Source organism: Toxotes jaculatrix, chromosome 12, assembly GCF_017976425.1.
Source record: "Toxotes jaculatrix isolate fToxJac2 chromosome 12, fToxJac2.pri, whole genome shotgun sequence".
Lineage (NCBI taxonomy): Eukaryota > Metazoa > Chordata > Actinopteri > Toxotidae > Toxotes > Toxotes jaculatrix.
In genome coordinates this window covers 24,438,732-24,464,995 of record NC_054405.1, presented here as the reverse complement: position 1 = coordinate 24,464,995, position 26,264 = coordinate 24,438,732, and the positions used below count along the sequence as shown (strand labels likewise).

General features: G+C 41.0%; 2 protein-coding genes across 4 annotated transcripts; one reads left to right on the top strand and one right to left on the bottom strand.

The window, feature by feature from the left end:
- Nucleotides 1-292: 292 nt before the first annotated feature.
- On the bottom strand, nt 293-15,887 carry slc25a14 (solute carrier family 25 member 14). Of its 3 annotated transcripts, none has more exons than XM_041051098.1 (9): nt 15,730-15,887; nt 15,062-15,166; nt 14,231-14,369; nt 12,587-12,681; nt 8,048-8,133; nt 7,631-7,726; nt 7,005-7,129; nt 6,648-6,861; nt 293-6,474 (listed from the first exon to the last, which is right to left on the bottom strand). In XM_041051098.1, exons 2-9 carry the CDS (start codon nt 15,123-15,125, stop codon nt 6,433-6,435), a joined length of 861 nt encoding a protein of 286 aa, XP_040907032.1. In that variant the 5' UTR covers nt 15,126-15,166; nt 15,730-15,887; the 3' UTR covers nt 293-6,432. The 3 variants fall into 3 exon arrangements, with proteins under 3 accessions (XP_040907032.1, XP_040907033.1, XP_040907031.1); XM_041051099.1 differs by having other exon boundaries at nt 15,758-15,886; XM_041051097.1 differs by lacking the exon at nt 15,730-15,887 and having other exon boundaries at nt 15,062-15,695.
- Nucleotides 15,888-23,929: 8,042 nt separating this feature from the next.
- LOC121191063 (glucose-dependent insulinotropic receptor) lies at nt 23,930-25,284 on the top strand. The gene is made up of 2 exons (XM_041052124.1): nt 23,930-24,503; nt 24,593-25,284. Exons 1-2 carry the CDS (start codon nt 23,930-23,932, stop codon nt 25,282-25,284), a joined length of 1,266 nt encoding a protein of 421 aa, XP_040908058.1.
- Nucleotides 25,285-26,264: the final 980 nt, after the last annotated feature.

Below are 26,264 nucleotides of genomic sequence, written 5' to 3'. Positions count from 1 at the left end.
ATTGACTATCTTTGTATTTCTCTGCATTTCAATGTTTGGAAAAAAAAAAGTTTTAGGGAGAAAAAGCATATTGCTTAGGGAAAGGTATCTTTCCATTCAACTGCTTCATCCTGGGGAGACATGCAGACACTACACTACTGTCTGTCATGGATAAGTTGGTAAAAGCTTTGAATTTCTTTTCCCCGACTCACCAAAACTTTTAAAAATTCCTACTCTGAGCTCCCAGACTTCCATATTGTTATTAGATTTTAAAACCGTACCAGCAAGAAGAAATAAAGTGATGCAGAAACAATCACAGCATATATTTTATTTGAGTGAACACTGAATTTATATAAAGCCAAACCCATTCTGTCAAAGAAAAATAAAAAAGTACTCTCCACTTAAAACTTCCACCATAGAAATTCATCAAGTAAACAAGCGAAAAGGTTATAGAGAGTAATGGTACAAGCTGAGCAGCCACCAAAGTGCAAATGATCAGTGGAAGTGACGAGAAAATTTACAAAAATATTTATAGATGTTCTTATCCTGTCAGGCTGCCACACAGATGAGGATTTGTCAGTTAGCAATTTCCACAAGCCTCTGAAAAAGCATTTTGATGAAAGTGGGACACGAAGAACAAAGGGTGCACTACTTTGGCCTTTAAATGAGGAATTCATTAATAAAGTTATCAGTGAACAAGCAAACCATAACTTAAACGTCGAGAGACAAAATTTCAATCAATCTACAGGTTTTCAGGCTGTTTTTCTGCTCTGATCAGGCGGAATGATGCCGACTGGCTAGAATCCAACACTAAATTAATGGCGAATATCTTCTTCATTCGATCAGTGTAAAGGTATGTGAGATTAGTTCAACATGAGAAAAAGAAACAGCGCTCAAGCTGGGAAAACAAAATGCTAACAGACCTGGGCCAGTTACAGGCAGAGAAACAGACTGGGCCAACTTTGAAGGGAAAGGTGTTTCGGTTGTGAAAAATCAGACGCTTTGAGGTAAAACAAAAGAAAATACCACACCTTATACTGAGAAGTCTACTGATTAAAAGCGTTTAAAGATGAAACCTTAAAAAACAATCACATGGCACACAGGTAGAGGGAAAAAACATTTTGCAGAGGTTCCTGAACTATTTTCTGACTCTTTCTATTAATCACAATCTCTCTTTCATAAACTCTCTTTCGTAATCAGTTTGTTTATGAAGCAGAAGAAAAGGAAAAAGTTCCGCATGGTCCTCTCTCTGCCCAAAAACCCACGTTTTCTTAAAATAAGCTCGTGTTCGATGACGAGAGCCACGGAGCAGTTTTGTGTTTGGATCTAAACACTGTGATGACTCTCTCATTCAAACTGGTGATAAAACTAAACCACAGCTATTAGTCTGCCAGAATAATCTCAACTCAAGGTCTGCTTTCCAGGCTTTTCCGGAGCTTTCAGCTGGGGAAAAATCCCATCTTATCCCAATGCTCGAAGCTAGTATTGTTTATTAGCTGCCAACACATTTTACGCACGGCTGATGTGTGACTAAAGCTGTGGAGACAAATCAGTTTACACTCAACAAAGTTTCAGCTAAAATCAGGCCACACTATGGGTTCCCTCTTAACTGAGATATTATTTGTGAATTTGATTCCTTCCAAAGGAAATTCACAAAGGAACTGTTACAGCACATATCTCCCCATTAAACCACACTTTTGTTTAAAGCACTTTTCCCAAAATGTTGAGCTTTTTCCTCAGAGAATAATTTAGGACACTGCTCGGTCAAAGAACTGGAGTCGCTCTGTGTTTACAGACAAGTAAATACATTAAAATATGCTGTTCTTCTCTTTAGTTCAGATTGTGTTCTGCTACGTGCTGTACACATTAACGAAACTCAGTTTGTTCACTGTGAACACTGAATGGCAGCGGAGGGAATGAATAACTAGGCAAATAAGTGAATAGCTGTTAATGTGGTCAACTCAGAGCACTTGATAACAGTTCAAATTATAACACACACAAAAAAAAAAGCCAGCGTGAGCGTTAAATAGTTTTTAAAGGAATCAAAGCAGGAATGGAAAGCAGCATCAGCTGAACTGTATTCAGGCTCACTGAACACAGTCAAATAAATAGAAGGTCAAAATCAAACATAGAAGCAGAACTCACTTTCAGATAATCGGAAAACAGATAAAACTCTGCATAAGCTTAAAACAAAAAGCAATTCCCAAAAACGGCTCTAAAATCAATTTGCCAGAACAATTTGTACAACACAAACAATCACTGAGTTTAACTACAGGACTTTCATTTGAATCCCTTAGAGCTGAGGCTGCCACTGTGCTCCTGTGCAGGCCTTCCTGACTTAGCTTTGTTGTTTAGTTAGACGGTTTCCATTAATAGGTACATGACCAGACCAAGTACCACATTTACATTCACAACAATGTGAGAAGGGACACACAAAGCAAGTCGCTGGTTAGCATAAAAGCAATTTTAGAACCAGCTTCACTGACAGTTTTGAGACTTGTGTATTCTTTTGTATTTTCAATCCTCGGTTCAACACAACGAGCTGAAAATAATCAGTTTTCACTGCATTTCAGCAGCGTTCAAAATCTGAAAATCACCTTCCCTCTTTGTAACTTGTGTGGCAACTTTATTGACAAACAGACATGTTCACTGATGTCAACATTAATATGTATAAATCTGAAAGCGCTTCATTTTTTTTTAAAGGTTTCCATCCACACGTTGCCATTTGCTGTCAAATCAGAGATAATCACTATTTTCATTATTGTTTTTTCTGTTTTTTTTTATTATTAATATGTTGATTAAATTGTCTGAAATTCAAAGATATTAAATTTACTATGATAGAAATCAAATAAAAGCAGCATTTTTGCTTGATAAATGAAATTGTTGGCAATACATAATATTCTGTCCATGCTGATCAACTGATCGTTCTAGAACTAAAAACACTACAAAAACAGTCACGTCTCTCTTTCTTCCATCTCTTGAAAACAGAACATGGCTGACTAATGTCATCTAATGTAATCTCAGCATTTTAAAGCACTGGCAGTTGCTTCACTGTGGATGGAACCGAAACCAAAGGCAAAAAAATGTGTATTCAGACGCATCTGTATTATCTATAACAGCCTTACCCAAATATTAGCTGCATCTCCGCCTGACCTCTGACCTCAGCCTGAGTCCTGAACCTATTCTTTCAATTAAGCCCTGCAGTCAGACTGACCCTGCACTCACACACTGAATATCTACATTAGGAGCTGATTTTTACTCACCTTAAACTCAGCTGATGCTTAATTGTTAATCGACAAGCTGATTAAACTTCACAGAAACCTCATCGGAATCCCTCTGCACACAGTTCACAGGAACTGAAATGAAAAACTGTTGGCAGACAGTTTAAATGGCTCAGGAAAGCATGACTGCTGAGGTAACAGAACACATCTCCCCACAACTGCACTGACCTGTATGGAAACCGGATTTTAACATGTTAACTTCAAAACTGACGACTGTAAGTACAATCTGAAATGATGGAGAAAAAAACACTCAGTCAATGTGGACACGAAGCAACATCCTCACAGAATAACATTACTAACAGGTGATAATTGTAAAGTGTAAGGCTGTAACAGTGCAAGTCTCCCAGGACTCCAGGACTGTATTAAAGCATCTTCATCAGAAAGGCAGACACACACTGCGAACGCCTGACACACACACACTTTCCAGCAATCTGTCCACAGGAGTCCAACACACACTCAAAACCTAACGTGGCCTCTAAAACCAGAACAGTTCTGAGCCGTGTCCAAACTGCACGCCGTGTAACGTTGTCTTATACCGACGGTTTGAGTATGCTGCACTGGAAACACTGGAAAAATGACTAAATGAAGTACACTTAAATGCAAACAAATAAAACTCGACTGTCGCACAATGAAATGGAAATTGGAGTAACAGCTAATCGCTGGAAAAAAATAATAAGAAAGCACCTAGAAGACGGTGATGGTGTTAAAAAGAGACAGAGTTTAGACTGGAACATACTGACCCATGAAGAAGGCAAAACAGAAGTATGGATGAAATATGACCAAGATGGAGTCAAGCTAGTTCACAATCTATTGCTCAAATACAACAAGCCCAACAGCAGTACAGACTGGGGAATATAAATAATCAACCAGTATCATGTCCCACAGCAGCAGACACGCAGAAGTGCTGCTGAAGTTATGGATTATAGCATATTTTCAATGTGCGTCAGTTACAATATATAATTCACCAAGTTTGCGTCATTACAACAGAAGATTACGGACTTGTCTGTCTCAAGACAGTTTTGAGACACACATCTGATCAAAGATGTACAGCCACAGGAAAATGGCTGCCCCCGATGAACGCCCTTTGACTGACCACTTTAAAAAACGCCGTCACGAGGATGAGCAATAGTTGAGTGGGGGGGGGGGGCATACCTTCAGCTTTTAAAACAAATCAAATACTAAAAATCCAAAATGAAAATATTACGTTTGACATAAAGCAAAAAGGTTTGGGTGGATGAAAGGGTGAGGTCACCTGTGGTGGAAGATACACTCCTTCACTGACCAAGTCAAACAAGGGAAAAATTGTATTTGCAAATAATCCAGAGCATTTCTCGTGACTATTGTTAAGATACAAGTTCTGGGCTCCCGTAAATAATAAGAAATACAAGTTATTAAAGAAATGCGTTTGGTTTGTTTTACACAGGCTGAGTTTAGATAATGTGATTCATTAAAAAAAATATACGTTATTGTTTTCAAACAAGACGCTGACTTTCAAATTCTTTCCAGCACTGAGCTTCTCCTGCAAAGTACATTTTACAAGGCCCCAGAGGAGCTGAAAACAAAACCAAAACAAGAAGAATTCACCTGCAAATACATTCAACCCCGTTTGGCAGAAACACATTTGGCACAAAGGCCCTCTCTTCCACTTCCTATCTACACCAGCTGCCTCTTTTCCATTCATGCAACGACTTCACCTCAAACGAGAGACACAACAGTTAAAATAGCGCAACAAGGCATCGTACGTACATCTGGACATGCCAAAGATAAAATACATCCACCTCTGTGAGTGAATGTCTGTACAGCCATTTACACTGTGTACTGGATTGTTGTCTTCTGGGTCAACAATGACATATGGCAGCAAACCACAGCTCATTACCCCCTAATGCAGCAGACCGGAGGTGAGCGAAACAGAAAAACTCTACAGAAAAAATATACTAAAAAAAACTTCAACAGGAGTGACTAATCTGGATTTAACATTTCCTTAACCAAAAAATGTAAATTAAAAAAAGATTTAGTTTAGTTTTGGTTGTGAACGAATAAGACAGCAAAAGTGTCTCCCTTTTCTCGTTAGCGGCTTTGGTTCAGATTTCTGATTGTTTTCTTTAAGATCACAGATGTCAACAGTTTATCTTTTAATGTGCCCCAGCAAAAAAAAAACAATAGAATATTAATAGAAACATTAATAGAAAAAAGTCTGTTTTTTCCAGCTTTAGATTAATGGATTATTATAGAAAATCATGTTTTGGGGGAATTTTCTCACCACTGAACCCACTGAAAGATTAAAACCGCAGTGTAAAATTTCTGACGCCTTTCAAAAGCAAAGGTCATAACACATCCCTGGGTCGTAACACAAACCCTAACTCATCTGAAGAGCTGCAGAAGAGCATTTCCTCCACTCTTTCAGTGTGAACTCTGTCTTAAATCCTTCTGTGCAGTTGTCATAGAGTACAGTAACTACCTGTAACAGTCAGTTTGTCCTTTGTACTACTCTTCCATGCAATTCCTTAACATTCAACAGATAAATCTGAGCTATTCTCCTAGCACAGCATGCAGTGCCTATACCCTTAAAATGTAGGCCTCCTACACATCATTCAGGTTTAAATTTTATATTCTTTTCTTCTTTACCCTAAACTGAACAAACTGCAACGTCATGCGTGTCTGAACTGACATTCTGTGATGCCTTCGCATGTTAATAAATTAATTTCCCATGTTTTTCCAGATCTCTGAGTGAGTGTGTCCTGAGCAAACATTCACCAGTATTTGTCTTTTTTTTTTTTTTTATACGAAGGCTCACAAGTTTCCACTCACCCAATCCACAGTGGTAAACTTCGTCTTTCTCATCAGCTCAAGGACACAAACCTAGTCTTCCAAAACTTCAGTCTTCAGCTACCAGCAGACATTTAGCTGCCATGGGAGTGTCAAAGGTGATTGAGGGTGAGAGTAATCATCAAAGCAACAGTCTTTCAAACTGCATGAAAAAACAAAACAGTGACAATAAATAAAACACTGTAAAAAAAAAAAAAAAAAAAAAAAATCAGTATAAGGTTTTGATGAGCGTGGGTAGATGGGAGTGTGAAAATACGGGGTCAAAACTCCAGGTGCTGCCGTGCTCACACTCCACTTATCCCTGACACAGTCTGGCAGGCCGGCAAAGTCCCACTTCCTGCTGGTGTTAAAACGGGAGCTTCTTCAGCTGCTCAAAGGTGATGAAGAACTGAGGAAGCGTGTTAAGGAAAACTTCATGATTCACATCACAACTCAGAGCTGCTCTGTGGACCGACACAAGCTCTGAAATATGAGCGACCAGAAGAGATCAGACATTTCAGACATGGAATTCTGTTTCTGTTTTCCCCCTTGTGAGGGAAATCTGTAGGTTTTAAAGGATACGATGATGTTCCAAGGCCCCAGTCGCAGCCAGTTTGGCCAGAATCCCTTATAGAGAGCGAAGAAGCCCTCATTCTTCCATGTCTGCATCACTCCGTCCAGCGTTCCTTTGTACATGGGGCTTCCCGACAGAACTCGCTGGTTCATCATACGCGTTCGGACCACGTCTACAGGGTTGGAGGCCAGTGCCCCCGCCAAGCCACACGTGAAACTGGAACTGTCCACACACAAAGACACGGGCCGAGGTTAACGCACCAGTCCGAAGCTGTGGAGCTTCATTCACAAGTCAAATGTACACCAGTGCAGTTTTCATCAGGGCTAAAATACTCTTCGAAGACGTTCTTTATGGTCAAAACTTACATGAAATGTGCCAAGATGGTGTCTCCCATGAGGCCCGAGCGAAGCAGGTGCTTTTTTGTTATGTCATAGACAGGAAGTTCCACCCCGACGACAATGGCTGCTCGCTGCGCTGTGGGAATGACACCCTGAGGAAAAGGAGGATGAAGGAAGTCAGTCTGATTGTTTAACAGTAATGCAGTGCAACTCATTGTATAGAGCTGAGTCAACATGCAACAAGCTCATGTTATATTTAGCTTTAGATATAGTTAGAGTTATTTATCGTTTATAACCTGGCTAAACATGTCCTGGACCAATCTCTGTTCCTGCTGGATGAACCTTGTTTGACCTGGTTTCCAGTCTTTGTGCAAAGTTGACAAGCTGCTGGCTGTAACTTCCTATTGCTTCATATTTAACAAAAACAGAGGAGAGTGGTGTGAACCTTCTCGTCTAACTTTATGCCAGAAAGTGAGAAAGTTTTACTGGCTTGATCTGTAAAGCTGGAAACAACAAACAGCTGCTAATTAAATGAAAAACTAACTGTGTTCACTTAGTTCTCAGTTCCATCACAGCTGTTACTGGCACAGTGTCCATCACTCTTAATACATAAGGCACATCCACAGCCCCACACAGAGTAACCGAGCACTCACTCTCCACAGCCCTCTGGTGCCCTCTGTCTGGTAGATGTTGATGAAATTGGACATCATGCTGCCTTGGAGCAGACTGCCCTGTGCCTGCATTCTGATCTGGAACAAATACAGACACACAAACAATGTTCAAATAAACCCTTTTTTCCCTCCTGATTCATAAAAATAGGTGTATGTCTGCTTAGTGCTGATACAGAGTCAGTATCCTGTGTCAGTGCAACTCGGACACATTAAGCCTGTAAAGTAGGAAATAATGGAAACATAAAAAGCTGATTAGATCTGAAAAGAATCTAAAATTTGGATGCACGGTTAAGACTGTGGGTGACAGAGCTGGTCTTTAACTGCTGTTTAATGAACGCTTCAGTAAGAACTGTTTTAAGATATTCCAGTCTAAACCCTGTCCCCAGCATTAAGAATCACCTTGAGGACGTCAGTGGGGTTGGCCAGAGACGAGGACAGGACTCCAGACACGACACCACAGAAGACGTTGATGACCATGGTCTCATCTGTTGGAAAAGACACAAGAAATTATATTAACACAAAAAGCAAAAAGCACACAAACACAATGCAGTCAAGACTGACTATTATTTACTATGTATAGCTGTGTAGAGGGACAGTAAATCATTCCCATAGATCATAAAATTACTATGCAGACTCTCCACTTTAAGAAACCGTGTGTCACTTTCAGGGACACTAGGTGATCTTGTTTGGGACAAAACATTTATGTACACGCTCTGAAGCTAATTTACCTTTGGTAAAAACATTTTCGAAACTGTTGTTATCTACGTCTGAAAATAATAGAATAGACAGTGTCTAGTTTGTGGTGATGATCATATTACCTTAATACTTTCACATAGTATGAATAATACTCTGTACTCTGGGTTGACTATATAAATAACGGATTTTGCCAATACAGTTCTGACTGGTCGAGTCCTCATGCAGACAAACCACTGGGAGGAAGCAATGCACGACGGCGTCGTCGTCATCATCATCGTCAGCCTGTGCCACTAAATCTTCTGGAAACTTTGAAATACTGACATCAGTACCAGTAAAATCCAGTATCACTCAGGCTGTGATTATTACAGGAACTGTAAAGCTTTTTGTTTGTTTGTCTGCGCTGACCCAAACAAGACACAGTTTAGTGTGTGTTGAAAGTGACACGTTAAGAGCGGACCTTTTTCCTGTGTGATCCAAGCTAAGCTTTAGATTTAAGATGTAAACACAAACGATGATAAAGTTTTTAATGTCTTACAGAGAAGCGATCATTTTTAATATTGATATGACTTCAACTTGAGCTTCATACAAGAACACAGTATGTGAGCCATAGATTATTGTTGTCAGATATCATTATGTCTAATTTAATGTCTGCAAACAGCCGTTCACGTTTGCTTTAATCACTCAGAGCACCACATGGGTGGAGTTGACTCTACTATGATCAGAATAAGTGGCTGACCACAAAGCTAGATTCCATGGACCTTCAAACTGTTTTAACTTACATGTCAAATTCCACATGTGTGGGTCTCCAAGCAGATCAAAACAAACTCTGTAAATTATGTGAAAGTGCTGTTTTGGAGAGACTGCACACACTGAGCATTGGCTTTACGTGAACAGAAACCACTGTTAGCGATTAGCCTCGGCAGAGTCTGTCAGTGTTAGAAAGTGGTGGATCTCATTAGTAGTAACCCAGTATGGTGTCTACAGTAAAGTCAGGAAAAAGGAGGAGGAGGAGGAGACAAAATAATAATGGATTGAGTTTAGAACAATAGTTACAGTTATCCTTGATCAATCTGACCAACAGTTAGTGTGGCGGTCCTCGCGCCGCTCATTTTTTGGGCAGGGGAACGGGCGTTTCGATCCCACCACAACCACAGGGCAAACCCAAGCCTGTATCAAAACAAGCATTCAAAACACAGTGGCTCCATCGTGGCACAGGGCATGCAGAGTGGAAAGGCAAACAATCAACACACACACACACACACACTGTGAAATCTTCATCCCTTCATTAGTTTCCCTTCCCCTCAAACCCCTTTCTCTCTTTAGATTCAGAATCATTAATATTTTCAAGTACACTGGAAGCATGAGACATCTACCCTGGTTTATTGGAGCCAACACACAAACTGTAGATGCAGAAGAAAACAGTGGGACTGGGTGTGTTGTGCAGAATTTCTGCTGCCAATCAGTTTAATACAAACTTTAAACAGCATGACAAAGATCTTAATATAAACACACCACAGTTACACACACACACTTAGACTTGTACTGTTTGCTGTAGCAGAAAACACTCACCTGATACACACAACTATGAAAAATGGGAAAATATGTGTATTTTCCAAAATGTTGAACTTTTTACAAAAATCCTCACATATAAACATCACTCTGTCCTTCCCTCTAATCACTCAGTTCTCCTACGCTGATCTAATCCATTATTCATATTTTCTAGCTTATCTACACTAATCGGCCATTAAACATTGAGAGACGCAGAAAGAGAGGAAGGACGAAAGACAAGCAAAGTGGAAGGAAACTCTGAAAGGCAGGGCCAGATAAAGGAGGATCCAGTCAGTGAGAAAAGAGAGATGACAAATAAAAAAGCAGACAGAGAGGGAATAAAGGAAGAGAGCGAGCCTGTGGTCACAAACCTCCTGCAGGTCTCAGAAACGCGCTGGCACCAGCCGATGGCTGATAAATATAGTGGAAACCCATTTTGGCTGATAACTGAAGTGGCTCTCTGCATCTGTCAACACAGAGCATGAGCTGATCGTCTGAGCTCCTGAAAACTGACAACAACTGAACCACCCTCAGGTTTTCAGGACTTTCCCCTCTGTTGCTGTACCCATCCTATTTCTGCCCCAATAGTGTTTAAATACAGGCACTGTGTTGGAGCAAGGGCACGATTCACAGAAACTAATAAATCTATCTACAAACATCACCAATTACACAGCTATGATTCATGGAAAGAAAAGGGCCACATTTAATGATTATTTTCATTATCGATTAATCTGGTGATTATTTTCTTGATTAATTGTTTTTGTCATCGTGTTAAAGGTGGCATCTTCATATTCCTTGGTATCAAGTATCCTGACTGTGTTTAAAATGATTTAAGATCTGTTTACTTACACGTCAATGAAACTAACACAATTTTGTGCTTCAGACTGTTTATAAAATACTAGATCTTTGTCCGATAGCAGGTTGAAAAGCACATCGGAGAGAGCACCCACAGCTGCGCTGGGAGTGTAACCTGACTCACTCTCTAATTCTACCCTGCCCCTTCCCTTCCCTGTCTCCTTCTGTCTCAGCTATTCCCTCTCCATCCCTTCCTTCCTTCCTTCCTGGGAGCCCTTTGCCTCTTATTTAGCTTGCAAATTAGTGCCGGCAGGTTCACACAATCACTCCGTTTCCAGACAGGTCAAGATAGGTTGTCACGACACATCCAACCTTTTTTTTTTTTTTTTTGCTGGATGTGCAGTGTACCGCAAAAAACTGAAAGACACAGACAGTATTGCTGCTGCACAAATACTGCACCAATATGACCAGGGTAAATTGCTGTGTACTTCATGTGTTTGTGCATTGATCCCACATTATTTACCATACCAATTCTGATTCAGATGGTACAATTAATCTAATTTCACTTTATTGGTTCCCAAAGGAAGATTCTCTTGATCGCAACCGTGGCCAACCATTTTGTACTGCTTTGTAAACAGAAGCAATCTACCGTCAAAACACCCAACATGCATGCAAATTGTCCCAACACAAACAAAGAGCAGAGAAGGCCTGCAAGGGGTTTGTGCCGTCTGAGGCACGAAAAATGTTTTGAGTCCAAACAGGTGGAAAAGAAATGAGAGAATCTGCGATAGAAGCAGCAGCAGCAGAATGAAACACAAGCAGGATCCCAAATAAACATTTTGGTTCATCTGCCTCAGAGACTTCTACAGTTTAGAAATATGCCAACAAAGATTTGCTGAAGTTTTTAAGAACCACATTAGAAACTACAGTGAGGTTGACTTTAAATGTGTGACTCTGGTACTCTGATGAGTTTAATAATATCTATAAATAAGGTATGCTTACTTGAAATACTTTGACTAGATGTACTCTTACACTTAAATATTTGCTCGGATTGTGCTTTAGTCTGTCCTGATGATTAGCTCCAAACCTGTTTCCGTTTTCATCAGTTACCCGCAGTTAAAATTTATTCCGTGAAGCCGTATTCTAAAATCTATATAATCCTCTAAATTGCCATACCCATGCTGTGATGCATTCATTTAAAGTCATTCATTATGTCAGCTTATGTAGAATAAAGGTATTATATCACACTGCTGAGACTCATCTGCCACCTTCACTGCACCATAGAGCCATCAATCAAAGGTGCACTGCGTCTGGGATTTTACTTCTAACTTTCAGCTCTGTATTAATGGCTTCTTGTCAAGGGAGTGAAATATATTCAGCCATAATCTTTATATGCTTCACTCTGGATAACACCATCAGTTAACAGGCTAAAATGTAAATTTACGAAAATGACTTAGCTGCTACTGCTGCCAGTGTTTTACTCTAACTCCAGGCTGAGTTGGGTCAGGGCTTATTATGCTTATGATCCAAACATACTTTACATGAGCCTGAATGAGCCTTAAACGAGTCAGGGAACAGCAATGCAAATATGAATCTAAATTTAATATACAGCTGCACGCTGTCAATACCATTCAAATCGCCTCCCATAGTTCCCTGCTGGGCCATCTGCCGAGCTCAACTGATTGCCTGTGAATGTTTTTACAAAACATTATCTTGTGGTTCGAAAATGCTTTCAAGAATTCCGTGACACTAAGTAACTGTAAGCTGTGAATGACAAAGATACTACTACTTCCATGTTGGCAGTTTAGACCCTTAAGTTGAGTTTATAAAACAGGTTAGCAGAAAGGAAGAAGACAGGACACAGGATTTTAAGAGGCAGAAGTAAACAGTGACACCCACCTTCTGGACGACTGACAAACAGCCTCTTCAGAGAGTTGTAGGTTCCTATCTTGATCGTCCCATAAGAAGCTTGTCTCAACAGAGCAGGTGAAATCCTGAGAAGAGAGGTACGCTATGTTTATTAACCTTTACCCTGCGGGTAAACTGAACGCAGGTGCAGGAGAGGAGGGAGCGCTTATCATTTACTTTCCTCGCCGCGTTTTTTTTTTCATGTGGCTTAAGATGCAAAATCCCTAAAATTTCAGCTTCACTGAGAAGCTGAAACTCAGGTGTACTGTCTATTACTCAAAAGCACAGATGAACCATAATAACTAAAGACAAAAAAAGCACTCAGTGAATCACACCCACTGCTTTAAAAGTCAAACAGCTCCTTCTCCGCCTGTTTCAAAATGGAATACATTTTCTGTCCCACCGGGCTTCTTTCAAATCTGCAGTTGGATTCGGCAACGTCACAGTTCAACCACCCACAAAGCGTAACACTGTGCAAAGCTCATTACTGCATACTGTACTGAACACATGCTGTTTGCAGCGGCATGGAGAAAATCACAAACATGTAGCAAGAAGTAACGAGAATTACTTAACAGCACATTAGGGTTTAACCGAAAGCTCATCTGGATTCAGACAGGAAGATATCTGAATCTGTTTTCACATATGAACTCCAGGACATTATCTGGAGTGGCTCGTTCACACATGTTGCACACAACCAGAGACTGTCCATGTTCTCACCTATTGGAAATATTCTGTTTGGTTTAGGCGATGGTGGTGACTGGGTAGAGCTTGAGGTTGGCAGGATAGAAACATTATCAACACATCCGCTCCCTCACTGTGAATTCTCTGGACAATTCCCTGCTCTATTCTCACATCGGCTCAATCGGACAGTACACCGACTTTGTACAACGGAGCTGACAGGGTGAAGTCCATTTAATGTTCGGTTCAACTGATTCAGACATTTGGGTTCACATTTACAGCTCCTCTAGGTACTGTCTAGATAAGTTCAGGCTTGTAGTGCATGTGTGAAAGCAGCTGGAGACCGTATTCACCTTCCTGGAACTGAGGGTCCCTGGGGCAGAAATTCTAAGGAAATTCTAATGATAGTTTCCAAGGCTTTAAGCAGATGTGTCCTCAGCAAAGGCAGGAGTTATCTGGTAAAGTGGCACAGAACAGACTGTGCAGGAACAACCCATGTTGTGCCAACTGAATCAACCCTATTATGAAAGTAATGCAATTAATGCGCAGTCCGTCCATTTTATTCCCACCATAAGACTGCGGCTGTGCTGTAAGCAACATTAATGCCACCCGCATCCATATCAGTGATACCAAAATAGTAATAGTTCAGTAATTACAACAGTAATTCATCTGCACTTAGTGTTTGATTGAGTGGGACTATGGGATTTTTCTTGACTGACCAATTACATTTAAATAAAGTACTGTACATAACAACAGGCTCATAAACAACTGAGGGGGAAAAAAGTTCTTGTCCATCTCATTTAGATTTGGTCATTTTTAGGTGAATATAAAATTGTCACAATGGGTATGAACATGGCATGGACTTGGTCTGGTCTCAAAAAATCTGCAGCAATGCCAAAACAGTGGGTATAAACAGAATGTGCTGTGTCCTGAGAGCCTTATAAAGTTGTTCCATACCCAGAATATAGCGCTCGGATGCCCTCTTCTCTGCCGATCCTGAAGAGGGCGTGGAACATGCCTTTGTAGCGTACCTCTGTGTACTGGGACTGGCCCTGGACCTGTAGCCGGGTCTTAGTCAGGTCAATGGGAAATGTCCCTGTGGATTCAAGATAAAATAATAATAGTAAGAACAAGAAAAAGAAAAAGAAGAACTGTTGCCACCCCTATCCAGCTACTGAAAATGTCATATTTTCTTTCTCAATTTGTATGGCACAAGAAAATATGACAAAATAACAGACAGCAACATTAATTTATACAAAAACAGCTGGTAAACTTTTAAATTTTGGATGATGTCCTCGACTAGACAGGAGAGTCACAACAGAAAAAAAAGATTAAGTATCTTTTTTTTTTTTAAATCATACAGTGGATGATCTAAATAATGTAATATTAAAACCTAAGCAATGCAAAATGGGGCTAACTACTGGGGTAAATGCTATGGTGAAACAGATTATTGTGTATTGTGAAAATTATAAAGTGAGCACCGAGGAAATTAACAAACAACCTGACTGATGTATTGTTTATGAATTGTGTGCATATGCAGCTGCATTACAATACATACAATGTGCACCATACAGCTTGGATATTTATTCAGCTGGATGCATCATTCCTATTTTGAAGCCAGCACTGCCACCACTCAGCAGCTGCTGGTGCAGAATTTTCCTATGGCTGCAAATTCTGGGAACATTAAAGACTATTTGCATAAAAGCATGTATTGCAATAACATAATAGCGTATAAACCCAATAACATACATGACGGTCAGCGGCTGCATGTTGTGGTGCATCACGTACCGAATTCTGCGACAATCGAGGCCATGCCTCCGTAGATGAACGGTTTCCAGTTCAAGTTGGTCATCTCCGCGGCGGCGGCGGCAGCTTCCACCTGCTGCAGCCCCGCTAAAAACAAGAGTAGGCCGCCCAGACAGAGGTCAACACAGTGATGCAACCTCAGACCATACAACATGTCGAGAAACATTGAGATCTAATGATGCTACAGATCAACGAGGCTCCTCAGCATCAGCATCCCAGCATACTGCGCCGGAAAGAGACGCCCGCTGTGTCGAACAACGCCAAGAGAGCCATCATATTTGTTGCGGGGTTTCTATTGGCTGTGAGTTCTGTCAATCAAACGTTTCAATGATTCAATTGGCTGGTGTGTCGGTGGGGGGCAAACCATGAGTGACAGCGACAGCAACAGTGTCACGAGAATTAAAGTTATTTATTACCGTTACCGCATTTAATCAATACAAAATTAACGAAGTATAAATGACCCTAATTGTTATGATGTGCAGTTTTAACAACATAAAACCACCAAGTGTAATAGTCTTAATCACAGAGATGGCCTTGCCAACTGTTAGCTCGGAGCAGATGGCACCGGCTAGGCTAACAGCTAGTCAGCTAACACTTCTGGAAATTACTAGCCCGCTTGTTACCGAGGTTACCGATTAGCAACTAGTTACCGTTACATTCAGCCGAAACGTCACGTGCCTGCGGTGTCGGTGTCGCGACCTGCTATTTGACTTGGGTTTCCATTATTTAATACATGTACGTGGCCTGACTTTGGTAAAGTGCAAGCAGAAAACTTCTCGCCTGCTATTAGCTTCCCATTTCAGCTAACGCCAAGTTCACCAGATATGATACAAACAGGATATCCGTTAAGATTTTCAAAATAAAATCCTCTGTAGATGACCTCCCTTGTTTGAAAGAAGGTCATGAGGGTCATTAATATGGTGTAAAAAGATGTTAACAACCTAATAAAAAATAAATAAATAGATTGATGCGCTAAATTAGAATCACATAACTACACTTGGAAATAGACCATGGCAGGCCATCTGTTGCAGGATTCTTCATTCTTGTTGCTTACTTCTTTATGACTCTGAATGTATGTTTGGGGTCACTGGCATGCAGCAGAATGAATGTGCCTCCCTTATTTAACATTTAAATAATTTGTTTGTTTTGTAGAAACAAATAAATTATTTAAATGTTAAATAATTTAAATTGTTTCGTAGAAAGCCGGGGACACCTGTCTGAAAACACCTTTCACATTAAGATGTAGGACTGGGCACTGTACACAAGGTTATAATGTGTAGTTTTCAGTGAAACTGTTTTAAGGAGATGTTGCCTCAAGTTTAATGATACTTTTCAAGAGTGTAGTTTGTGTTGCTGTTGAATTGCATTGTGTCACACCAATATGTTTTATCCACTCTATATCAGAGAAGGTAGAATATAAACAGGAAGTTTTAGATATGTGCACCTAAAAGATGACAATTGACATTACATCTTTTAATGAGGAACATTGTTTATTCTCAAGAAAAGGAAACACTGATTTCCCCTAAAGTATCTCATATTCCCTCCAGTATGCCCTGCTTCAGTTTCATGGTGGTTACTATGACTTAAAACCCAAGTGTCATTTCTTAACATCTCCTTTAAATTATATAAGTTTAATTCAGAAGCCAAAATCACGTTTCTGCAGAGTATTGCCCCTTTGTCCACAAGTACATGTTTGAGGTAATTTGATGGCTTTATTCCCACAGACCTTGAATGCAGCATATTCTTGCAAAAGGACAGACTGGGTTGGGCACTCTCATAACCACAGAAACACAGGGGGATTTCAAAATAAAAGCTTGCTTTAAAAAAAACAAAACAATTTTGTCTTTTCTATTTAAGGTAAATTGCTATTGCAGTCAATCTAAAATATCAGTGGATAATTGTCATATGCCAGTGTTTACACCATGTATTCACCACCGTTCAAATGCCACAAGATTTTTCTAAATTTCATTTATTTAGCCAAACATCCTAGTTTTAACATCTGATGCTGACTACTTAATCCTCTAGGGGGGGTAACACAGTCACTCAGTTCATACAAAAGTGTGCAAAGGTAAAGTTGTCTACCACAACACGTACAACATCTATTCAGGCAGCACAGAATATCATAGCCCATTCACTTCACTCAAACATTCCAAATGAAATGATATCTGTGATCACCTCTTCCACTAAAAGTGTTTATATGTGTATATGTTTTCCTGATAAGCATTGTCAAGCATTGTCACTGTAAGCTCAGAGTGAAAAGTTTTGTTGAAACTGTTTTCATCCAAAAAATAGTTGGGTTATCCAGAGTAACAGGGACAAGTATTTTGAAAAACTCTTTGCTGCTGGATTCTTTAAATCATAAATATTATATTAAATAATAAGTTTTCATTGCTTTGGGCCCCAGAAACTGAATCCCATTCACCTCCATTGTTATTAGCGTAGAGGCACAAATCCCAGAGATGTCACAACACCTTCATAAATAAAGCCAAAACAATGTTATCTGCATGCAACCACTGTAAGTAAGTAAGAAAACACTGTATGTAACCAACCCTCAAAGAGTTTTGGTTGCCTAAACTTAAAAAAAAAGTGCTGAGGGTTTTTTTCTCATCCTGTCATTGAGGCCAGTCTGCATGCTTTGACCTAATTTGTCAGTTTCATGTGCAGCCTTGTTAACTTTAAAGGGAAGCTGCCTTCTCTGATGCTCATGTCTCATGTACAGCTGCTCTACATATTTGCAAAGCACAACCTATGTGTTACAATGCAGTTTCTGTACTTCAGAGTAGACCCTCACAGATCCTGTTGGTTCCCAGTAATGTAGTCCAACTTTTATTCATTCTAACAGGGTCTGGGTGGGGTCCTGTTATGTGGCCATGGGTTTTGTGTTCATGTGTCACAAAAGCACATGGATGCTGGCAGATTAGCTATCAACTCTGATCACATGGTGTGTCATAGTATGTTTCTGACCCTAGCTAACCCTTAACTGGTTGAGCATCTAACTGTTGCTAGTGCTGAGTCAACTACATTTTGGATCATATCATATAATCCTCAAATCTCTTTCTGACCTGTTTCTTCAGTCTTCATTCTTCAGCATGTGCAGTAATCAGCAGAGCAGCCAAGGATCCAGTGAACCCTCAAAATGCATTTAGAAGAGGACTCTTAATGTCCTTTCCACCACACTGGCACTTGACACAGCAAATATCCACTTTAACCTTCATCAGTAGAAAAATAGACATTTTAGAGATTCTTCTCTTCTCCAGCTAAAATACAGTCAGAGAAATGCAGCAGTGAGAAGATCGGGGCAGGGGGCCCACTGCAGAGAATACTGAACTGATGGAAACTCCACAGTCCAAGAGTCATGCAACACCATTCCTCTTCCTGTGTTTCTTCTTTTTTTTTTTTAATTGGCAATGCACTTCTGGAGTGCATGTTTGAAAACAGCCACAGCAGCCAGAACCACCACAGTGACAGGATAGGTTGTGGATTTTTGGTTCAAACAGAAAAAGCACAGTGGATCACAGAGTGGTGCGCAGGAGGCGAATGACACGCTGGTAAAGCTGCTGGACGACTGACACCAGATTCCTAAGGGAGGGGAAAACAAGTGAGAGTAAGGGGTGAAAAGATAAGGGAATTGGGAGAGTGACATATGGGAAAGAGCAGCAGAGATGGACAAGAGAGAATACTGAGTGACGGGCCAAAAGAGCAGTCGTGTCAATAAACAGTATGAGTAAACCAGCATGCACAATACAGGAGTGTACTGGCTCTGAAACTCTCCTTTCAACGCAAAGGAGACATGCGTTGTCCCCCACACATCTGAGCTCCTCACCCTATCTACAAGAATGAGTCCAGACACCTTACAGAGGTAAATCATTTCAGTCTCTCATATCTTCTTATTTACTTGTACAGAGGCAACTCTCTTGTTCTCCAGGGAGAAATCTAACACAGCAACACTTGGGTGCTCACACCCCGGGCAACTCCAGAAAAGGACTGTCCAGCCCCTCTGCAGGAGTTTGGTTCCAAAGCCAGTGCTGTGTGTGGAAGTGAGTCCTATATCTGGTTGGTAACGCTTCACCTCCCACACCAACTATGGCTCCAGGGATCGGTAAACCTAGATGCTCGCCCTTGCCTGCCACCCAGCTTACATAGCACCCAATCCCAGTTCCTCTCCCTGGAGGTCGTGGGGTCCAGAGGGTGGCAGCCACATGTCATTTTTTCAGGCTATGGCTGATTGGGCCTCTTGGATCAAGGCCTGGCCACCAGGTGCACCCCACAAACCCCTTCACCAAGTTACAGTGGCAATTCCCGGAGGAGAAATAACTCTAATTTCCCCGAAGTACAATATGATGAGATGTTTAAAACATCAGTCAGTCAGTCAGTCATAAGTTCTTAAATATTTGTTCAAATTTAATACACACACACACACACACACACACACACACACACACACACACACACACACACAAACACAGACTCACCGGCTTCCAACAGAGAAGCAGTTGTTGCGGTTTGGGTGGAGGCAGAAGAGCGAGGCCACACAGTAAACACAGCACAACAGCATAGACAGCAGCCGTCTCTTTAAAGACATCTTCGGTCTGGTAGAAACACAAATGCAATCAGTTTCACTGGTATGAAAAAACATCAGACATGAAATGGAAATGTATGCTGATGAACACTCACACTAGATTTAACCCTGTGAGACCTGAACTATGAAAGAATGGTCAGAAAATTCTAATTTTTCAAATATGAACTCTTTATTTGTCCCTTTGACAAAATGTAAAAAAAAAAAAAAAAAAAAAAAAAAATTCTAAGTATATTTTTTGTTTGTATCACACATGTCAAAACATTTAGAAAAGTGAGGAGTGTCTACCAGGAGTCAGTATACGAGCATAAGAGTTCATCTAAAAGGGTTAAATGCAAAGTTTATGCTTGATGGTGATGCAATGAGTCCCAGAAATGTGGGTATCATATATGATACGTACGGGCTCACAGGGTTAAGACCATCTTTTGCTTTCTTTTTTTTTTTAATAGAACTGATGTGTGAAATCTTATCTTTTATCATTATCATTTCTACAAAACAGACCTGACCTCAATGGCAGTGCAGTTAAAACACATAAAAAGTCACATAGAAAAACTAATTTACAACTTTAATATAGAGTGTGGAACAGAGTAACATGGGGCCGGAGAGACCTAAAGGGGAGAACTGATTCTTACAACTGTTACATTCTTAATGAACAAGTTTTTAATGAGGCCTTTGAGTGTTTGCTATTACAGCAGTGTTTCCAAATGAAATTTGTCTAATGAGTGAAACCAGAATGAACAGAACAAAATACATGATGATCTGATCTATAAAACTATCTGAAATGCTGTTATATTCCTCATTTAAATTAGCCTACACATCATGGATAACATGATGTGTCCTTTTCTAAAAACATTTTATTTTTTTATTTTTTTCAGTTGTACTCTGAAGAAGCAGAGCAGGGTAAAAGAATGAGATCTGGAAAACAGAGAGGTGAGATTACAGTTAGTAAGGGATTTTGGTCTTGGTACAACCCCAAGACCTCTGACACAACTCAAACTCTGCTGCAGGCCGCATTAATGTGGAACAACAACAGGAACTAGCAGCTAAACCCTGCTCCTGTTGAACATAACACATTTCCCGACAACATCATTCACATAACATCATCATCATCACCTTAACAATCCTCCCTGGGGAATGTTTTCCTGACAGGTTGATCTTCCAAAACTGGAGGACTCCTCACTTTGGCTGAAAACACTCAGTGGTTCCTCCAAACCAGATCCCAGGTTAAGGTGGAGTTACAAGTATCCGTCCCAGCGGGTGGAGGATGGTGTTGGCAGAGGTGTAAACAGGATCCCCGGCTCCCTGGGTGCTGCTGGGCACTGGGCACAATTACTGCTGACCCACACTTTGTTTTGAAAGGTCCTGAAAGGTCTAGCAGGGGTGAATAACATTCCCACATTGTGTGTCTGTTGGAGCTATTTTGGTTTGTCAGGAGGGAGGGGGTGTGAGAGGTAATAAAAAGAGGATCTTTCCTCTCAGGTTGCTTTGGACTCATATTGAACCTGGTGAAACTGTGCTCTGCTGCTCTGGGCTGGCTGGGATTGCAGTGTTGGAGTTTGAGGATGTGTTTGTGCGACTGAGTGAGAAGGTGTGAAAACACCGAACAGTCAGATTGGGCTCGCACATTCAGATTTTTACCAGTCGGTTCTGTTTTTTTTTTTCTGTGGCTAATTTTCTACTGAGGTCCAGTTATGTTTAACTATCATCATATTTTTCACAAGAATCTACAGCCATGCCAGTGTTGGTTCACCATACGGTGTTAGTATGCTAACATTTGTTTATTGGCATTAAACAAAATGAACAGTTGGCGCTGATGGAAATGTCATTAGCTTTACTTTAGCTTTAAGTATTTGATTGTAGTCCAAAGTATTGGGCAAAATTAAATTTTAACCTGATGATGGCCCTTACCATTCATAGATCTGTCATTTCACAGTTTATATCTGTATTTCCATGCTGTGAACATTGCTAAAATCTGTAGTTGGCATCAAACCTTGAGATGCTGGTTTTGAAAGGGGACACCGACACATCCTTCTCTTTTACTCACATGTATTTGATCCTAACTGACGTCAATGTGCAGCATGTGAGCCATACCTGGACCAAGACTTAAAAATGTCCTGTTAAGTTTGGTGGTTGGCAGACAAAAGTGATCAGAATAAATTCTGCTTAGATACTGTGAAATAAAAAACTTTACTCCGTGTTTCTTCAAGCAACAACACGTCACAGAATTTTAACAATGCTTTTCATTATATATTACCTGCAGTCAAATAAACTTTCAAAGAGACGTAATTTTTGGCTGTGCATTTTTGGTGAAAATGAAAATATGATTCATAGTCAGGACACTTTGTGACATCATTTTTTGGGAAACTTTGATCAATGACGAGTCCCTTCTTGAGGACATCCTGATTTAGCTGGAAGTATTTTTACTTTTGGAGGCAAAAGTGACATGATGTTTCCTTGAGGCAAAGCTAAAATGTCATTGGCATACACACAATCAGGACTAATCATTAGCCAGTTTGGGTAGCGATGTCTCAGAACGCTCCATTTTACGTTTTTCTTTCAATATTTTCTCTCAGAACATGATGTAGCTGCCGCTCGCTAGTTTGAGAAGCTGGTGTGATGCCAGATGATGTTTTGAGTGTGTGCAGCGAGAGAGCATCATTAGCCAGATCTATTTGTGTGTGAATCCTGGTGGAAAATGGTCCCATCATGCCAGATGTCTCTCCTGGGGCCTGAAAAGGACAGCAGCCAACAGGGTTAGAGTTTAACTAAGCCCATTCAGCTCTACGCAGCACACAAACACGGCTGCAGCTGCTTGTGTTTGAATGAATTTTAGCAAACCAGAAGATACGCGTTTTTTTGTTTTTTTTTTTAACTGTAACACTGTCACTACTAATCAAATCCCCTGGACTTTATAGTGGTCTAAGCACATCCTTTTTATACCAGTGAAGAGTCAGAATGTTCTCCGTGTATCTCTGTTCATCTCCACTGCAACATGTTCCTGTACTTCACTGCACAGTTCGAGCTGTTGCATTTCCATCCACCTGTTTTATGCACATGTAAATTCTGAACAGAAAAAAAAAAAGAATTTCAAATTAAAACAAAAGGTGCAAAGATTTTTTTACTTTTGGCTGAGGTGGAAAAGATGCACATCAACATGATGGTTGATGAGGACCGTAGTTGTAGTGGGTGTTTTTTACTCCAACGGCCACAAGGGGAGACATCGTAATGTGGTAGTCATGTGCTCACATGACTACCACATGACGAGCGATGCCGAGGTGAGATTCGTGCTTCGTTGAAAGTATTTTCAGTTAAGGTTTTGGTTTTGGAAGAGAAAAGACAGTCCCAGATGGGTCAGAATTATGCACGAATCATAAATTTAAAAGTGAAATAACCAATGTAGATCAAGCTGCTCATTTAGTCATTCATTCATTCATTTATTCCACATTCATTTAATTCATTTATATTCATCATCTAGTCCCCAATTACATAAGGTTTGTATATCTGTTTCAAATTAGTTATAATCAAACCTTAATTTTAAAAAACAAAGTCTTCTTTGTTGATTGATGATAAAAATATCTTCCTGCCTGGGAGAACGCCAGCAGGCGGACGGCCGGGGCAAGGGTCAGTCCCAGAGAGACAATGACAGCAAGGGATAAGCAGCGGAAGGGTGCTTATGTGTTTGTGGAGTTGTGTGTGCGTCTATAGGCCGTGTGTGTGTGTAAGGGGAGGAGACAAGCTAGACCTGCTGATAATACTGTGAGTGCTTCTGTCCTTCAGCATTTGTTATGGGGATTCAACCAACGGGGATGAGACCAGTGAGATCAAACGGATGTTTTAGGAAGAAGTTAACTTTCTAAAACTTTGAGATCAGTCAGCGTGGACTTATTGCAAGACGCTGGATTAACGTGACAGGACGACTTTCTTCATCAAAACAGTTTGATGCTTGGAATCTTTTTTTACTTTAGTGCAGTCACACGTTAAGCTAATGGAGCAAGTTATTTGATATGATACTTGATATTTCCAGATACATTATTCACAACATTATTTATACAGTCTGAGCCTTTCTCAGAGTTTTGACCTGGTTTGCTTTTTAACAGATCTCTATGTTTTTTTCTGGTGGTAAATAACTGCATGAGCCACGTGTTGTGTTATGATGGACAACGGCTGTAACGGATAAAACACTGCCTCTGATCGAAGGAGTGTCAGGCCGTCTCAACTGCATAAAGGCTTTTTGAATTTCACCTTAAAATTGTTTTTTTTTTTTTTTTGTCAACATGTCATATTTGACTGGACAAGCAAGCGCCGGGCCCTCCGTTAGCATGACTCCTGACTGCGTGGACTCCAACGAGCCGACAGCCCAAAGTGATGTGAGGCCTCGGGCGATGGGTGTGATCCTGAGCATCGCCGCTTGCCTCATCATCTCCACCAACCTGCTGGTGGCAGTCGCTCTTCTAAAGCTGCTCCTCAAGAAGAGCAGCCAGAGCTGGTGCTTTGTCCTCAATTTGGCACTAGCCGACGCCCTGGTAGGCGTGGCCATCACTGGTCTGGCCACAGAAGACTTCAACAACAGCAACAAGAACATCTCTCAGAGCCAGCACCCCCACATCACTGCTGACCCCCCCACAAACGCTATACCTCCTGCTCAGGGGAGGACCCGGTGTTTGATGAGGATGGCCTTCGTGACATCGCCCTGCACGGCATCCATCATGTCCATGTTCCTGATCTCACTTGACCGCTATGCAGCCATCAAGATGCCCCTGCGGTACTCCCTGCTTTCGGGGAAGGGGATAGCAGTCTGGTCCCTGCTGACTCTGTGGATCAGCTCTCTCACTGTGGGATTCTTGCCAGGTGAGCTGCATTTTTGTTTGAAAACTCCACAAATAATACTGTGTGTATGTAACAGTATTGTCATATGTGAAATAACCCATGTCCTCTAGTCATGGTGCGGCAGCTGCAGGCCGAGGGCTACAACGGCTTTTGCGCCTTCTTCTCCGTCATTCATGAAGTGGGCATCATCGTCTTATTCAGCGCGTGCTTCTTCCCCATTCTCTCTGTCTTCGTCTACATCTACCTGGACATCCTGAAGATCGCCTGCAGCCACCAGAAGCAGATCTTTCAGGTTAGGCAAGCAGGCTCCAGGACAGCTGATCACCAGGGGCATCAACATTGTCAAAATAACCACCAGCATCAGCAGCTGAGAAGTGGTTACTGGAGTCATGTCAAGGCCCTGAGGACGGTGGCAGTGCTTGTGGGCTGCTTCTTAGTGCTCTGGTGCCCCTTCTTTGTGGTGTGCATAGTGCACGTTCTGTGTAAAAGCTGTGAACTCACTGAAGTGTTGGAGAATCATCTATGGCTATTGGGACTGACCAACTCGCTGATCAACCCCCTGGTGTACGCCTTCTGGCAAAGGGAGGTGCGGTTGCAGCTAGCAGCCATGTTTTCCTGCTTTACAGGCAGGTCGCCGGCTGCTGGACCTCCAGGTATCACAGAAAGATATGAGCCTCAGTCACCTGTGCAGACTCAAGTCTGTGTTTCTGGTAGAGATACCGTTAACCCCTCTTTGTTGCAGCCAATTACCTGCAACAATGAGCCTCACACTGCGGCGCTGTCTGCCACGACTCACTTATGAAGGAAACCGGAAAACCAGAGAAACTGTACAAAACAGTGTCTCATCAATGTCAGTGATGCTTTTGGAAACACAGTCTGGATTGATTCTCCAAAAATTCCTTACAAAGCAGAGGTATTTAAGCCAAAAAATAAAAATATTACCCTTAAACATGCCACTGTTGAGTATTACTTTCAACATTAAATTCAAAATGGTACAATCTTGTCCTTAGCTCACTCTGTCACGTTCAGGTTCTGCTGCAGAATCAGTCTGTATCTTACGGTGCCACTGGGTCTCAGCTCAATTTGACCCAATTCACTTAGACCTGAGACCAAACCACTAATAAAGTGAAAACCGTTGCTCCCTTTCTTTTACTTTAGCTTTTCAACTATCCGTCATCACGTGTTCAGTACTTATACATTTTAAAAAATATGTCGGCAGTGAACAAATAACGAAGACAAAGGCTTGTTAGTCATTTTACCTGCGATGAGAACACAGACGGTCCACTTCTCCTCATGGTTCACTGTGTTGTCGGTGGGAGACCCATTAAAGTGACATCAGGGCAAAAAAAAAAAAAATTAGCAGATTTGTTCCACGGTTCCCTGTGAGACCAAAGGGGTCAGAGGACAGTGGCAGCAGGAGGCAGGAAGTTCAACGGTCCAGTTTCATAGGCTTTGACGTGTGCCACTGAGGACTCTCCCACTGTGAAATCAATGAGTGCATGAGGGGCTTTCACTGACTTCATGCACACTCTCTGCAAGTCTGATATCCCACAGAGACTTGAGGGTATATTGCCTGGGGGAAAACCTACAGGGAAGCCAGCTGTAAGGCTGAAAATGAAGAAAGGTAAACTGAATTTACTTTTTACTTATTATTTTTCATAAAGGATCAGTATACACCTGATTGGTGTTTTTGACTTGTGTACCCACTATGTGAAAAATTTAAGTTTAATTTAATTTACTGTTGTAACAGAGTGAATTTTGTTTCTGATTGACACTGACAGC

What these genes read in the sequence shown, in the direction of transcription:
- LOC121191063 (XM_041052124.1), top strand. Translation starts at nt 23,930, where the DNA reads ATGTCATATTTGACTGGACAAGCAAGCGCCGGGCCCTCCGTTAGCATG. An exon ending in CACTGTGGGATTCTTGCCAG is followed by an intron (nt 24,504 to 24,592) that starts GTGAGCTGCATT and finishes CATGTCCTCTAG; the next exon opens with TCATGGTGCGGCAGCTGCAG.
- slc25a14 (XM_041051097.1), bottom strand. Translation starts at nt 15,245, where the DNA reads ATGTTTCTCGACATGTTGTATGGTCTGAGGTTGCATCACTGTGTTGAC. An exon ending in CTCGATTGTCGCAGAATTCG is followed by an intron (nt 14,370 to 15,061) that starts GTACGTGATGCA and finishes TTGAATCCACAG; the next exon opens with GGACATTTCCCATTGACCTG. An exon ending in GTTTGTCAGTCGTCCAGAAG is followed by an intron (nt 8,134 to 12,586) that starts GTGGGTGTCACT and finishes CTTTTCCAACAG; the next exon opens with ATGAGACCATGGTCATCAAC.